The 15,138-nt window shown below is 38.9% G+C and overlaps 1 protein-coding gene across 1 annotated transcript; it reads left to right on the top strand.

Annotated features, from left to right (window-relative positions):
- Positions 1–4,904: 4,904 nt before the first annotated feature.
- hepacama (hepatic and glial cell adhesion molecule a) lies at positions 4,905–13,759 on the top strand. Its single transcript, XM_032546095.1, has 7 exons — positions 4,905–5,202; positions 7,768–8,115; positions 8,556–8,837; positions 10,828–10,918; positions 11,156–11,223; positions 12,370–12,440; positions 13,107–13,759. The coding sequence occupies exons 1-7, from the start codon at positions 5,100–5,102 to the stop codon at positions 13,479–13,481; spliced, it is 1,338 nt and encodes a 445-aa protein (XP_032401986.1). The 5' UTR covers positions 4,905–5,099; the 3' UTR covers positions 13,482–13,759.
- The last annotated feature ends 1,379 nt before the right edge of the window (positions 13,760–15,138 follow it).

The following is a 15,138-nucleotide window of genomic DNA, read 5'->3' as shown; positions in this document are numbered from 1 at the left end:
CGTTCTCCTCTGCAACAGTAGCAGAGTATTTAATCAGAGGAAGCATGTTTTATTGAAGCTGAAACCTTTTTTCTGTCTCCTGTGGAGCTCACTAATGCAAGAAATCTCATGAATAATTTATAACATAAATGTGTGTTTTTCGAGCTGCAGACAAAGTTCCCAGGTTTGGTAGCAATAATGTTTACTAGTCAACACGGCTTTATTATAATAATTATGTTTTGCATAGTTGGAGAGCCGGCATGAATTAATGGCACAGATGCTTTAATCATATCTCCTGATGTTTTCTCCACACAGTGATGTTTGTTCTTCTCACATATAGGGCAACAGCGGCTTGCAAAATTATTAACTTTTCCATATTTTGCCACATTGCAGCTACAGACCTTAATGTAGTTTAATAAGATTTTATGTGCAGCACCAAACGGTGCATGATAGAGAAGTAAAGGGTAAATGCTACAAGATTATTTTTTTTTCTTTTCTACAAAAGTTTGAAAAGACGGACAAGGCATATATATTCAGCACCTGTTTACTCTGACACCCCAAAATAAAATGCAGACCAAGAGTTGCCTTCACAACTTCCTTAACTGGTAAAGAGAGTTTATATAAATACAGCTGTTCTGTCAAGACAGCAGAAGATTGTTAGGAAATATTTGTGAATAAACAGCATCATGCAGACTAATGTGGATCATTATATTCAGTTGCTGAAAGCAGGTTTGGGCTATGAAACAATAACTCATAATTTGAACATCTCAAACAGCAATCCAACATCCCAAAATGGAACAAATATTGGACAGCCACAAGATGGTCATGATAGCTTTGGGAATCAAGAAAACTACCAGCTGTGAACAGCAGAAATATGGACTTGGTTTTAAGGGTGGCCAGAAAACAGCCATAGCTGGTTCTGTTTGCAATTTGCCAAAAACCGTGTTGGAGCAACAGCACAGCTGTGTAAGAAGTGTCTCTGGTCAGAGCTGAACCCAATGGACAATGGAAATTTTAGGTTTACATTCCAAACTCAATGCTTGAACACACCATCTCCACATTGTAACATGGTGGTAGCAGCGTCATGATGTGTGAATGCATTCTTGTGAAGGTACCAGTAAGAAACAGTTTATGTGAGGATAGATGGGAATCTTATATTTGAAGAGACTTAAGAATGTGATCTTCTACAATGTAATAATGTTAACATTGATCCAGAACTATGATGGGAATTATCATAGTATGTTCATGTCTAAGAATGGTCTAGTCAAAGTCCAGACCTGAAAAACTCATATTTGATTGAGCAGCCTGATCTATTTCTAGAAGAACGAATGTTGAAGTTTGAACAGGTGGTTTGGGAAAAATATCTACATAGGTGAGTAAGTGCAAGTACATGCCATACTGTTCAGATTTTCACTCTTAGAAAAAAAAGTTTTGAATATTATGTCTCCCTATCCTTCCCAGTTGCTCTCTACTTTGTGTTTTTCTAATATCATGAGGTTGTGACGCAACAGATGTGGAAAAAGGTCAAGCGGTATAAATAACTTCGCAAGGAGCCGTTTTCAATAATAGACGACTTATTACAATAAGGCTGGCTAAACCACAGAAGTGTTCCTCCATTTCTCCCTATCTGCCGAGGCAGTCTTGTTCACTTTATGAGAAACAGGATAGTGCATCTTCAGTCTCCCTGTGCACCCACTCAGCCCACCCACACACATCTGAGCCACGCAGCACACTGCACAAACCCGAGCTGCACATGCTTCCTCACACAGGAAGAACACAGCCCATACTTTAACATGCTCATCAACACTCGAGTCACTCATTCCCACCGTCTCTCATGCACACACACTGTCACACACGCAGACACACGTACGCAAATGATGGGCTGTGTCACCAGCTGTAGAGATAGGACAGCCGACATCTCGTTAGAAGTGGTTTGGCAATGGCAGAGTGCAAACACTTCCCTCTCAGGCTGACATTACTTCTCCTCCTCCTCCTCAATCTCATAAACATCCTCTATGGGTTTTATTTGGACCTATTCTTTTCTCCTACTCAGTCCCAGAGGTGCCATGGCCACGTTCTGCTGTCTCTTTAATGACTGTGGGTGAACAATCAATATTATGCACACCTCCAAACATAGCACAACACCCACTTTGCGCGGTAGATTGAATTCTGACAGTGAAGAGAAAGGCCTAGTTTAAGGGGGGGGGGGGGAAGGATACACTTTGTCACAACCATAAGTTAATCAGGAAGAAAAAATGTTGCCAACATAATTTTTTCTTTGCTTGTTTTTCCACTAATAAATGTCAAAGAAAAAAAGCGCAGCTGAGAAATGTCGTATGGATTTCCACACTGAAGAGGAAACGCTCCAACCCTACTTTGTGTGTATTTGGGTCGATGACATCACAGGAGGAACAAGAATCCAGAACTTTAACTACTTATAATCCTGTTTGAATCTTTACATGAGACTTCAAGAATATCTTTCTTTCTGAAAAGGGAGATTGTTTCCCTTTCCCTTTTCTTCCTTCTCATATGAGAACATGCCATTGCAATGTTTCCCAATTGCAATGGCATGGGCAGACATAATAGTTGGGACTTGGAAAATAATCTTAATGCAACTCATTTACCAGGCTGCTTCTTATAGCAATTTCACTTTAAATAATCACTAAAGATTTTAGACCAAAAAAAAATCCATTTTTTACAGAGTGAGCCTTGGCTTCTTCTCAAAATGCTTCCACATGTTTTATGATTGCCATAGTTTTCTGAAATCCATGCAGTATTTTACATATGGTGCTAATGAGGCCAATTAAATACATATAAAGAAAGAATTTTAAAAATAAATCTAAGTAGGTGGGAAAATCACAACATAGATATAATAGATCTCAGATTTTGAGATATGCTCTATGCCCCATATCGTCAGAGACATGTTGAGTAAAACAGCAAAATAGAAAATCTTTTGAAAAACAACCTTGACATATTCAAACTCAATATAGTAATCTATATTGAGTTTGGTTGATTTTACAAAAACGTCTGGCGAATAACTTTAGTGAGAACAACAGTGGCTTCAGTCATGAGACATTAAGCTAAAACTGTCTGAATCTCTCAGTCTGTTTCCCTTTCTGCCTTTCATGTCGGAGAAGAAGAGTCCCACTTGACTCAGAGACCATTAGGGGATGAGAGGAGTGGCGAGGTCTGCTTTTTAGCGAGGGCAGAGGTGAGGGGAAGAGGTTCGACTTTGATGGCACGGTACACAGGGGGCTGAACGTTTGGGTGACTAAAACAGTAGCTGCTCCCACAGTCCTGCAGCTCTTCGTCAACCATGATTCCCACTCTGGAGAGAGGCGACCTTTGTTTCCAACAATATCCAGATTAAAAGAGAGAGTCTGGAAGTCGGAGAGATAGATCACTTATAATGGCTGCTGACTCATCAGACCACATGCAAAGACTTATATATCTGGAATGAAATAATTCGACAAACTTAAAAAAATAAAAAGTAAAAAAAAAACATCTGGTACTGGGCAAAAGTTGTATGGTGTTAAAGTCTTTCAATTAAAGTTTTCTGCCTCATCTGCTGCTTCTTAGGTCTTTTTTTCCCAGCAGTGCATTTGATGTTTTTCCTTCAGTTTTGCACAGCTTTAATGTGAAAACATGGCCTAGACTGTTCTTTTGATGCATCCCCCCCCCTACTGCTCACTTTGTTTCTCAGATGAGAAGTTGCTGTCTTGATGCAGCCTCTACTCCACCTAGAGGACAAAGTAAGTATAAGTTCATTGTTTATAATGGTTCAGTAATTTGCTGCTCGTTTTGTCATAAAATAAATAAACAGGCGCAGTACCTTGCAAAAGTATGCATCCCCTTTGAACTTTTCACATATGTGTAAAAAGTATTTATGTCACTTTCACTTTCATCAAATAAGAATCTAAAAGATGTTGCTTTTTTTTACCTCTGGATTCAAAATCCCTGACGTAAGACTTCATAGAACCTGCTTTCACTGCAATCACAGCAGAAAGTCTTTTAGGATGTTTCTCCCAGATTTGTAGCTGAAATACTTGGTCATTCTTCGCAAGATAGTTCAAGATCAGAAAAAGTGGATGGAGAGCAGCTGTAAATTTCAAACTATGGATTTAGACCTTCTAACACATGCATATGATTTCATCCAAACCATTCCATCATACTAGTCAGATTCATAATCCTGGTGGACAAAGGCTGACCTTTGCCCCAGTAGCAAGTCTGTTACTGCCTCTAACAGGTTTTCTTCAGAATTGGCCTGTAATTAGCTCCACCCTTCAATCTTTCTTCCTTGTCCATGCTAATCAATATTTTTCTCAAAGGATGATGCTGCCACTACCATGTCTCACAGAGGGGACGCCGTGTTCAGGGTTATGTGCTCTTTTCGTTTTGCACACCACGTAGCGTTTTGCTGAGTCTCCTGTATAGGCTACAGCAAAAAGAAAGAAATTATGGTAAAATATATCAATGTTTATGATTGAAATCTGACAAAATGTTGAAATTTTCAAGGTGCAGAAGAAGGACATTAGCGAGGCACTGTAATATACCACTGATGTACCTGGTCAAAGGCTGGAACAGAAAATAGCCTTCAGAGATTTACTTTCTTTGGTTAACTGCATGTTTACATACAATGTGCTTTATGCTGTGAATAAGCACAGAACAGTGAGACAAAAGCAGCCAAAAAAGGCACTTTGCGTGTTCCTTTAAGAGTTACTGATTTATTTAAACTAGTCACAAAGCAAAAACATTAACATTTAATTCTGTTTGTAGATTACGAGGCTTCAAAAGCGAACAAACACAATAAGGCCTGTTTAAAACACGTTTTCCTTTCATCCCCTACTTTTAAAGATCAAAGTTAGGAAGAAAAGAAGGGCTGATCTACTCCAACCACACTGTCTCTGTGTCACATGAACACACACACACACACGCACACACAGTTGGCTGTTGTTGGCTGTGAGTGGGGTGCTGTGGGGAGAGTGGGGCTCAGTGTGACCAGGCAGAGGCCAGCGTCGCAGGCAGGCAGGCAGTGGAGAGAGTGCTGTGCCACAGAGACGTGCCCAGGGTGGATAAACCATGCTCACTGAGCGGGAGAAACACTCTGCCCAGGACACAAGATGAAGGTAAAGAGGAAGCCCTCCTCCAAATTCAGCAACTTCAGGGACATTCCTCCACTGTTGACGCTCTTCGGCCTCTACCTCCTCCTCGTCCTCTTCACGGGTAGGTGCCGATATTTGCCGTCCAATCAAGAAAGTTAACCAAACTAACAGAACATTTGAAATAGTTGTCACCTGGAAAACCTGAAGGGTGTTAACTTCTTTTTTTTTTATCCCTGACATCATTCTTCAAATGGAAATAAGCGAGAGGTTAAATGAGTCTACGAGATTTTGCCTTTTGTGTTCGTGCGCTTTGTCTCTGAATGGGTTTGCTGAGTTCCCACTTTGTGCCCAAAGGGAACTTGAAGAGGCCATTAAGAGAGTATATGAAGAGGACAATACAAGGTCAAGAGTGATGATTAAGAACAGTTAATATTTTTAAATGCTCGTTCCAGACGACTAACCGAGAAAAATAAATTTTACAACAGTACCATGGGCCCAATGTACCCAAGCAGGCTACATTTGGTTAGAATCACTGGATCCTGTGTCTATCTCCAGCTTCACCAGTGACAAAGAATTTCTCTCTGTAAGCCTCTCTCTCTCTCTCTTTCTCTCTCGCTTGCTCGCTCTTTTCAAGGGAGGAAACTCATTGCAACAATCGTGCCCTTTGTGTTATTGCCTTGGCAACTCTTGTCAAGGGGACCAAACGGTTACCACAGCAATGAGGCGATGCCCTGCTAACTGCTTCTCTGTAAAAGAGCGTCACAGACTCTCCCTCTCTCACAGGCTGATCTCTCCATCACTGGAGCCGAACAGTAGGATGCCCTCCATCAGGCTCGCAGCCAATGCATGGACCTCCATGTGTCCAGCTATGGCTGAGTTATAGCTACCTCCACTGTGAACATAATGGCTTTGTTTTGTTTGGTTTCCCAGACAGGGCTCTGCTGTAAAGGTAAAATGTGACTTACAATATAAAGCCTTAGCCCCATAAGCCCCTAGGAGGTGGGCAATAACAGGGGAACACAAATCAAAATTAGTACAAGGTTTGTTCTCTCTCCCTGAGAGGTCATGGGAAATTCCAGCAGTGAGTTGCTGAGAAGCAGATTAGCGATTGAGATGTATCGGATCAAATAAAAACAGGCATGCGTGTCATTAAGTCAGTCTCTGGAGCGCTTCGCTTCACTCACTGAAGAGGAAGTTGTTATAATCAAAAAAGAGAGATCTTCTAAAAAGTTTCACATCTTTTTAAAAGGCATTCCCCCCACCCCTGCATAACCTTTTCATCCTCTGATTTTTGAATTATTTGTTTCTAACACCACTCACGTTGGCCACCTTCCAAAAAGCTTAAAGGAAAAAAAGTTGTTCATGATACGAGAGGTCAACTAATTAGTTCATGACAGTTGCTCATCGTTGTAGGTGTGCCAAACTTGCCACGAGGCAAGAAATATGTAGATGATTTTCTGTCGATAACAACAGAGAAACTGAACAGCGAACGACTCTTTCAAATAGTGTGGGGGCATGAACCATCAGCAGCTATCTTTAGACTACATGTTGGACTTTGCAGATCAGCTTCAGGGTCTATAATGCAATATGACACACTGAAACCAAACAGGGGCAACAGAAAGGGATAATATTTAAGAAAAATAAATTATTCTATTGTACAGATTAAAAACAAACAGCTACACCAAAGGAATGTTCCCTTCAGAGTTTCTTTGTACTGAGTTTCTTACATCTTCCTTGTGTTCTGCTAATTTTGTATCGAGGTAGGCTCTAATTGTTTTTCACTTACTTTAAAAGTCCCTGTTTAATTCTTGTTTAACTCTGTGTTCATTTCTGTTTTTATTATTTCTCACCTTCCCTCAGTTAATCTGATCAGATTGCTGCACAACATTTCCCCAACTATTCACAGCTGGTTTTTATACTACTCATCAACAAGTGACAGATAAAGCCTGTCACTTTCCTCGGGGGTTGGCAGAACATTAATCAGAGAAGCAAGCAGGAAGTCTACTGTGACTCTGGAGGACCAATAGAAATCCTTGGCTCACATGGTGTTGTGGTGATCCGTTTCCTCTGCAGAGACAGGCAGGCTTGTCATGCATCGCAGGATCATGGACAATCCTGAAGCAAAACTGATTTATTTTGTGAAGAAAAGCTGAAAGCTCACATTCCTGCAGGATGATTATCCTAAACATTTCAGCCATATTGGCAATGAAATGGTGTAGTTCCAACAATGTTCATTTTTTATATTATTTCACTGAGAATCTGCGACAACATATAGCAAATTATTATGAAAGACAATGTCCATTCGATCTGAAAAGTTTCAGCTCTTTTATAACCCAAATCTTTCAGTCGCTAAATAAATAAGAGACAAAATCTCAAAAGATCTGCAGCAGTAGCCGCATAAAGGTGATTCAGCAAAGTGTTGATTTAATGAAACTTAGTACAATGCAAAGACAGATCACACTTTTTGGAATTTTATGAGTAAAATGAAAAAAAATTACTATCCCCCTCTTCACAATTAAGCACCATGTTGCAATTGCCTGTCACATAAAATGCCAATAAAATGAATAACTTTGTGGACTTATTGTGGGAAAAAAAATATTTAAGAAGTGAACAAGGTCTGAATACTCTCTCAACTGCACATTTTTCCATCAGTTCTTGACCTCACCACTGTCTCCCTGCCCTCCAGGTGAGGCACTTGGCGTGAACGTGACCAGCCAGACCCAAGTGGTGAGGGGCACGGTGGGCAGAGAGGCCCTCTTGTCGGTCAGCTACTCCAGCAGCAGCGCTGACAAGCCTGTCATCAAGTGGCAGGTCAAGAAGGACAAAGTAAAGCCTGTCACCGTCGTTCAGTCAATCGGCACAGAGATCATCGGAAACCTGAGGCCTGAGTATCGCCACCGAATCCAGGTGTTCGAGAATGGCTCCCTGCTGCTCCACAACCTGCAGCTATCAGATGAAGGGACGTACGAGGTCGAAATCTCCATCACAGACGACACATTCACCGGAGAGCACTACATTGAGCTGACTGTGGATGGTATTCAGACTAACTTTGTGCACCACATTGGTTTTAAATAACATACCATGCTGTTTATTTTTAAATAATATATTTATGTGTATATGTGTGTATGAAAAATAACATTGTCAAAACAGTGTGATTGCAATATGGGTCTATGGGCTGTGTTAGTGAGTTTCCTATCATAAGAAATTCACTCTCAAACCCACTATACAAGTGCAGCTCAAAATAGAATATCATAAAAAATGAATATTTTTTGTCACTTATTTTACACAGTGAAATAGATTAGTAGATCTCAATACTATAGACTATATTTTACATTCCCCGTGAGACACAATCATCAAAATTGCAAGAAATACAGGCTTGAAATACTTATATAAGTGACCGAAAATATAAAACTGTTTCACCATGTTCTGCGTCTTTGTGCTGTACTTGTACTTTGGTCCTGTTATCCTCCTCAGTTCCTGTGTCAAAACCTTACATCCAGATGATGGCTTCTTCCGTCCTGGAGTACAGCGAGCATTTCCACCTCCACTGCTCCCACGATAACGGCACAAAGCCCACATACAGTTGGCTAAAAGGAGGGAAGGTGCTGACCAATGACTCACGCCTTCTGCTTTCACACGACCAGAAGGTGTTGACCATCTCACGCGTCCTGATGTCCGATGACGACATCTATGCCTGCACAGTAGAGAACTCCATCAGCAGCATGAAGAGCGTCCCAGTTCGGCTCACCGTCTACAGTAGGTGACATGTTACGCTGCCAGAAGCTTTACTAACACAAGATCACAAGAGGAAGGAGATGATGGACAAGCAAAACCTGTTGAGTTGAGCTGTGTAATTTGTCCTAAATGCATCAAAGTCTTGCCTCAAAACATTTTTTCAGCTCTAAAAAATTTAAGGTGAAAATATCTGAAATATTGTGCTTGAGTACAGAACCTTTGAACAGTTACATTGAACACTGAATATTGATTTATATACAATTTGTTTTAATTTCTTATATTGGTCTTGATCAATAGTTCTTTTAATAGGCTTTTCCAACTTCTTTTAAAGTTTGACCTCTGACTTGTGACTGGTTTTTGACTAGTTTTCTTTACAGTCTATGTCCAATTTTGACAACATAAAAATATTTGGGTGAATAAATGTGAGACAGAAGACATAAGCAAATACTAAGAAATGGAAATGTTACATGAATGAAAAATATGCTTTTGGAAACTACCATTGCTACTTGATGACATTTGTGCTGAAATCCCTCAAACATTTTACATTGTATTTGTTCCTATAAATGTAAATATACCCATTCACATATCAGGGATAATAAGTCTACCTTTACAAAACATTTTAAGCTTAACACTGTCAATGTTGCTCATACTAACAAATTTTTATATTTCTCAGGAGAGACTAATTGCTGGTTTGGCATTATATTTACAAATGACTTCCAACAACAACAAAATTGATCAGAATCAATGTTTGACTCTCCCTGGTTCAGTTAAATGGAAAATCCCAGATATCATAAATGTATGGAAGAGAGGCGGCAGCTTTTGCGTGTTTTTTTATTTTATTTTTATGAAGAGTATATTAATTACTTAATTTGAAGGGGTTTATAGCAACATATATATAACAAAAGTTATATTTTAAAGCAAATTGAACAAGTTCTGCATGACTGCGAGCTTTCATGAGATTTTTTTTTTTGCAAACTGGCTGTAGAAATAAATTAATGTTTATTTTAAGGATGTTTTCTAAATGTTGGCTCATTAACTAAAACCACAAGCATTTGTGGATGATCCCAATTTAGGAATATTTTGAGCTAAATAACACATTGATATTTAGACTTCATGTTTTTAAGTTAGCTTAAGCAAAGGTTTGCAGTTGTACATTTTTAGGTAAGTAGAACATCCCATGAGTTTGGAAGCCTTTTATCATCTCTAAATTAAAAAAAAAAAAAAAAAAGAAAAGAAAACATACCGTACATGACTGACTGGAAAAGCAGTCGAGGTTTAAGGAAAGTCTTTGTAAAACATACAGAAAGCTGAAAGAAAGACTTAAGACCACCTTACTTTACAGAAGCAAAATATGCAAAAATGAAGTGTGTCTCAGGACTTTCAGTACTTTGTTTACCAACCGTTCATTTTCAGGGGCCCATCAAAGCAATTATCAACTCAGGGCAGCCAGTACACAGGCATCCCGGCCTCCCTAACAATGTTGTTGACGACCAGTGCAAATCCCGGCTGTGTTCGTAAGAGCGGCGCCTCAGAGCGGCTGTTATGGGGCGCCAGGGCAGAACTGCAAACCAGGCTGGGAGAGATGATGGGCGGGGGCCGTTTAATCCAATGAATGAAGAGTTATTTGTGAGGAGGGAGACGGAAAAGGAGGCAGGTGGGGAGAGCGCTTTGCCTCAGTGAGCCTCAGTAATTCTGACTTCATTATTGCTGTACTGTTATGTGATGCATGAGCAGATTGCTACAGGCCCTCCGACATGCTCCACACTTCCTCTGCATGCATAGCAGCGCCACACAAAATCTCAGAGTGACTCCTCTGTTGTCCACCGCATCCAAGTCATGCCGATCGGAGTCCCAGTAAGACAAAAAGAAACGCAACAAAAGAACTGACCAGAAAGGTTTCGGATTTAATTACAGCAGCTACCGTATGTTTAAAAGGCAGAACTTTAACTACACTTTTATTAATGCCTTTCTTTCTATGTTATCCTTTTCTCTGTCTACCACTCTGGTTTAGGACGGAGCTCGTTATACATCATCCTGTCCACCGGGGGCATATTCCTCCTAATCACCCTGGTGACAGTGTGTGCTTGCTGGAAACCTTCCAAGTAGGAGCTGTTCTTTTATCTCCCTCCCCTTCTTTTCCAACACTTTTCCTCTCAGCCTGTTTTTCCTTCTACTCTGAGAGGCTTTGATAAAGCAAACAATAATGTGACAAGAATTTCAAGTAGCTCAGCTGTGAAATGAAAAAAAAAAGCCATGATATTTGCTGTGTCTGAGTTTATCAGAAAGTTTAAGTTATTTTTTTTTAGCATAAGTGGATGTTTCTTTGGTGTATGTTGCAGAAAGAAGCATCGACCTGTTCCCCAAAGAGCTCCTATCTACATGGAGCAAAGTGAAAATGGCCATGATGGTGAGAAACAGTTTAACTTGATCCTTTTTTAAGCTGTAAGGAAGATTTAAATTATGTTATGCTGGATTTGGGAATAGGTTTGATCCAAGCATCACTAACAAGTCAGTGTAATCCCAACTCCTTGTAGACTAGAGTCTATATTAGTTTAAGCAGTGAGTCCTCCTTTAACAACACAGTGTGGTGTATGTATACCACTAATTACTGTTGGTGTGTATTTAACAGATAACAAAGGTCTTAGTAGAAGTACTCTGCTGCCATCTAGTGGTTGTAGTTAAGTCCAGTTATTCTTAAATTGGCTTGCACAGTAAATACGCAAATGTGTATGTGTTGTTGGTGCTATATTCTGCTCTGTTCATACATATCTTAAAACTGAATAAGTATTTTATATTCTGGTAAATAAATTCAGGAAATAAATAGCATATCTAAAATGAGAAGAGTGTCAATCAAAAATTTGTGACCAGTATCCGATCTCCAGTGTTTGTAAAGTCTTGTCCTCCTAAAACTGATTTTTACCCATTTCTATTTACAGACAGAATTCAAAATATAAATCTTGTTACTATGATACTATGAATGGTTATGATTTATTTATACAAGGAACAGAGATAAAGTTGAACTGCGAGAGTGAAGGAGCAGCTACAATTTAAACTTGTGTTAGCAATCAGCACAATGAGCTCAGTCAGCAGCTACAAACATGACTTTGTGTTCATCCCCTCTAGAATGTAGACACTTACCTTACCTCGGATATTTCCAAAAACGCTGCCAACATTTCCCTTTCCAGTATGTTCCAAAAAGTATAAAATAAGAAAACTTTATCATGACATGTTTCACCTTGCTGCAAATCACTAGTTTGCCAAGTCAACAAACCCTCCTCAAGGTATGAACTGAAGTTCTGTGACAGACAACTTCATTTTGTAGCTCAACAAGTTGGGTATGAAGCTGCCTTGTTTGGAAGACCTGAATACGGGCAGGCATGCAGGAGGGAGGTCAAAGTCCTAATTACCTAAACTACTAAAAGTACAGATCATAAATGTACATGATAAACTACAGTCCTGGACACAATGGCAGAAACGACCAGAACTACTAAAGTACCAAATAACAGCATTTCTTGATTATGCCTAAATCATGTAATCGGATTGTCTTTTGCAGTTGATGTGGTACCAAAGCCAAGTACGCTTGGCCGAAGGAGCCCCATGCCTCTTTATGTTCTCAACGAAGATGTAAGTCACTCATTTATTTACAAGACCTCTATTTAGGATTGCTACATCTTCATGTTTTCTCTCTTTGAGGCTGAACCTGACTAAAAGCATAAAGCAAAATCTAAGCATGCCCACAAGCACAGTGGTAGCATCCTGTCGAGTTAAAAATGTACATTTATAATGTATAACCCATAAAGTGCAGCATATTCCTACTCATTGTTTTTTAAGAGATGTGCAAGTTTTTTTTTGTAACTTTTGACTTAAAAGAAGAGTTACATAAATAATTTTAATTGTCAGATTGTTCAGACATTCTTTGGGGAAAAAAAAAGCAATAGGATCAGATCGAGTCATAAGAAGAAAATTAGGACTAAATTTGTTTAGTAAAGGTTTTAATCTGAACTATTTGAACTATTTTAATTTTTTTTTCACATTATACCACATTGGGATTTTACAGGATGAACAAACACAAAGTGACAAAATGTTAAGCTGAAGGCAAAAAACTGCTGTTTTTTGTTTTTTTATTATAATCTGAAAATGTTATTTTGTGGTTGTATTCAGTCCCTTACTGTTAAATAGAATAGAATAGAATAGAATAGAATAGAATAGAATAGGCAAAAGATTTAAAATTTTACCCAAAAAAATTGAGTTAAACACATTTATGTATGTTTTTTTCTTTTATTATTTTAGGAGACTCTGGAGCATCTGGAAGAGTCCTCTGGCAACACTGCTGTCCAATCAGAAATTAATATCCCTGCCACCTATGTTCCAGTCCTCCCCCCGACCACCAACAGAACTGAGCGACCGATCTGGTCCACTCCCCGCCGGTACCCCCGCAGCCCGTCTCCGCTTGCACAGCCTCTCCCTCAGCCCCTCCCCGCTCCCCTGATACGTCCTGTCTGCTCTCCGGCTCGCTCCCCGGCGAACTCTCCGGGATCGTCCCCCCGCAGTTTCAGCCCGGTGAGGAGGGTCCGTCCTCCAGTGGGCATCCCAGTCAGCCACCTGCCTGTGGAGGCAGAGTGCGCAGACCCCAGCGATCAGACTCTCAACTCCTCACAGCACTGACAGCCGTTTGGAAAATAGTTTTCACCCTGAGATATGTGAAATGCATGTTTAGTTTGGGTTCCACGTTCTAGGTTAACAAATGGGTTCACTTCTTTTTTTTTCCTTTCTTTTTCTTTTTCCTCGTGTCGGTATTTATGATGCACTTCTTTATGGTTATGCACAAACATTTTTAAGATTCTCTCTTAAATACGGTTCAGTGTTCTGGTATATGCAGATCTATTTGTTTTCATATTGTGAGTTTTTGATTTAGAAAAAATATAATAAAATACAAAACAAAGTCCCAGCCATATTTATTGGCATCCATAAAAAGCCTTATACTGAATTTCAATTCAGTATAAGGCTGAATATAATTTCAATAAAATTGAAATTATACTGAATTTCAATTTTATTGCTGCATTTTCGTCTCACCTTAAGCAGCTCAATAAAGCCAAATGATTAATCTGAGTGTAATTATTCAGTTAGGGAAATAAATCCTATGTTGTAAAACAATTGTTTCAATCCAACATATTTCTCAGGCCTCTCTGCTGTTGGTCTCATCTAACAGCATATCTAGTAGTGATCTAATAGTGAATAGATCAGAGACATAAAGAGGTTTATTTAGCTCGTCCTTTTTGCACATTATCCAGAATCCTGGACTGTCTTTTTCACTTCATAGATTTTAAGTTCTCCAGATTTTTATTTTATATTTTTCTCTATGTTAAATGGGATGCCATTCACTCTAGTAAAGTTCTCAGGGGTTATGGAAGAAAAACAGTCCCACACCATCACTGATCCTCCACCATACATAACAGTGGGGGTGTTTTTCTACTATTTCTTTCTTCAAGATTCTCCAAGTATAAATGAAAAAAAATGGCTCCAGTTAGATTTATTTTAGGACAGTTGTTTGAGTTGGCACTGGTGATTTTGTTAACAATTGCTTCTTAAGATATTTTCTAGCACTGAATAAGTATACTCATATCGAAGGTCAATTAAAAAAACAATCTGAGTAAAATCTGCAGAACAAAATAGGGTGCCACTAAATGTGCCACCTGTAATGTGGCATCCACACAAAATATATATAAGTCAATAGTTTTATGTTTTTTAATTGTTTGCTCTTTGTGTTGTTTATTTTTCTTTCAAGACATTAAACACACGTTCTGTTTTTTTTCTCCACATTAGGTCACTTTATAACATAACGATAAAAAGAATATTATTATATGTTGTGTCTTCTTATGTACTTTGTGACAATAAATACCGCAGCTCCTGCAATTAAAATCTCCTGCTTTATTTTCTGAAGCTTATTTCAAATAACCAAACATATGACACAATGACATGTTTGTTAAAAAACATCTTAAACTTTGGTTTGCCTTCTTTTGTTATCCTGAGAAAGTTTAAAATAATTTGGCTGGTTTGGAATGTTGTTGTAATACTTCTTCAGTCCGTTAGGTGTCACCAAAACATTTCAACTGATTGGGCAACACTGCATAAAAAGTAACTCTTACAGGATTGTCTGCTTTTTATCAACCTTTACATTTGATCCAAAAGGTATTAGAAATGACATTTTGAGCAGGTTTTATCTGTCTTTATGTTTTTCAGTGATTTAAACTTTTTTGTTCTCTAAATCTAATTTATATACAAAAAAATATATAACTTGTGATATGGATGTCCTAAATGGAAA

This window comes from Xiphophorus hellerii, chromosome 18 (assembly GCF_003331165.1).
Source record: "Xiphophorus hellerii strain 12219 chromosome 18, Xiphophorus_hellerii-4.1, whole genome shotgun sequence".
NCBI classification, from domain to species: Eukaryota; Metazoa; Chordata; class Actinopteri; order Cyprinodontiformes; family Poeciliidae; genus Xiphophorus; species Xiphophorus hellerii.
The sequence above is the reverse complement of the archived record's forward strand: the minus strand, read 5'-3'. Positions and strand labels throughout refer to the sequence as shown.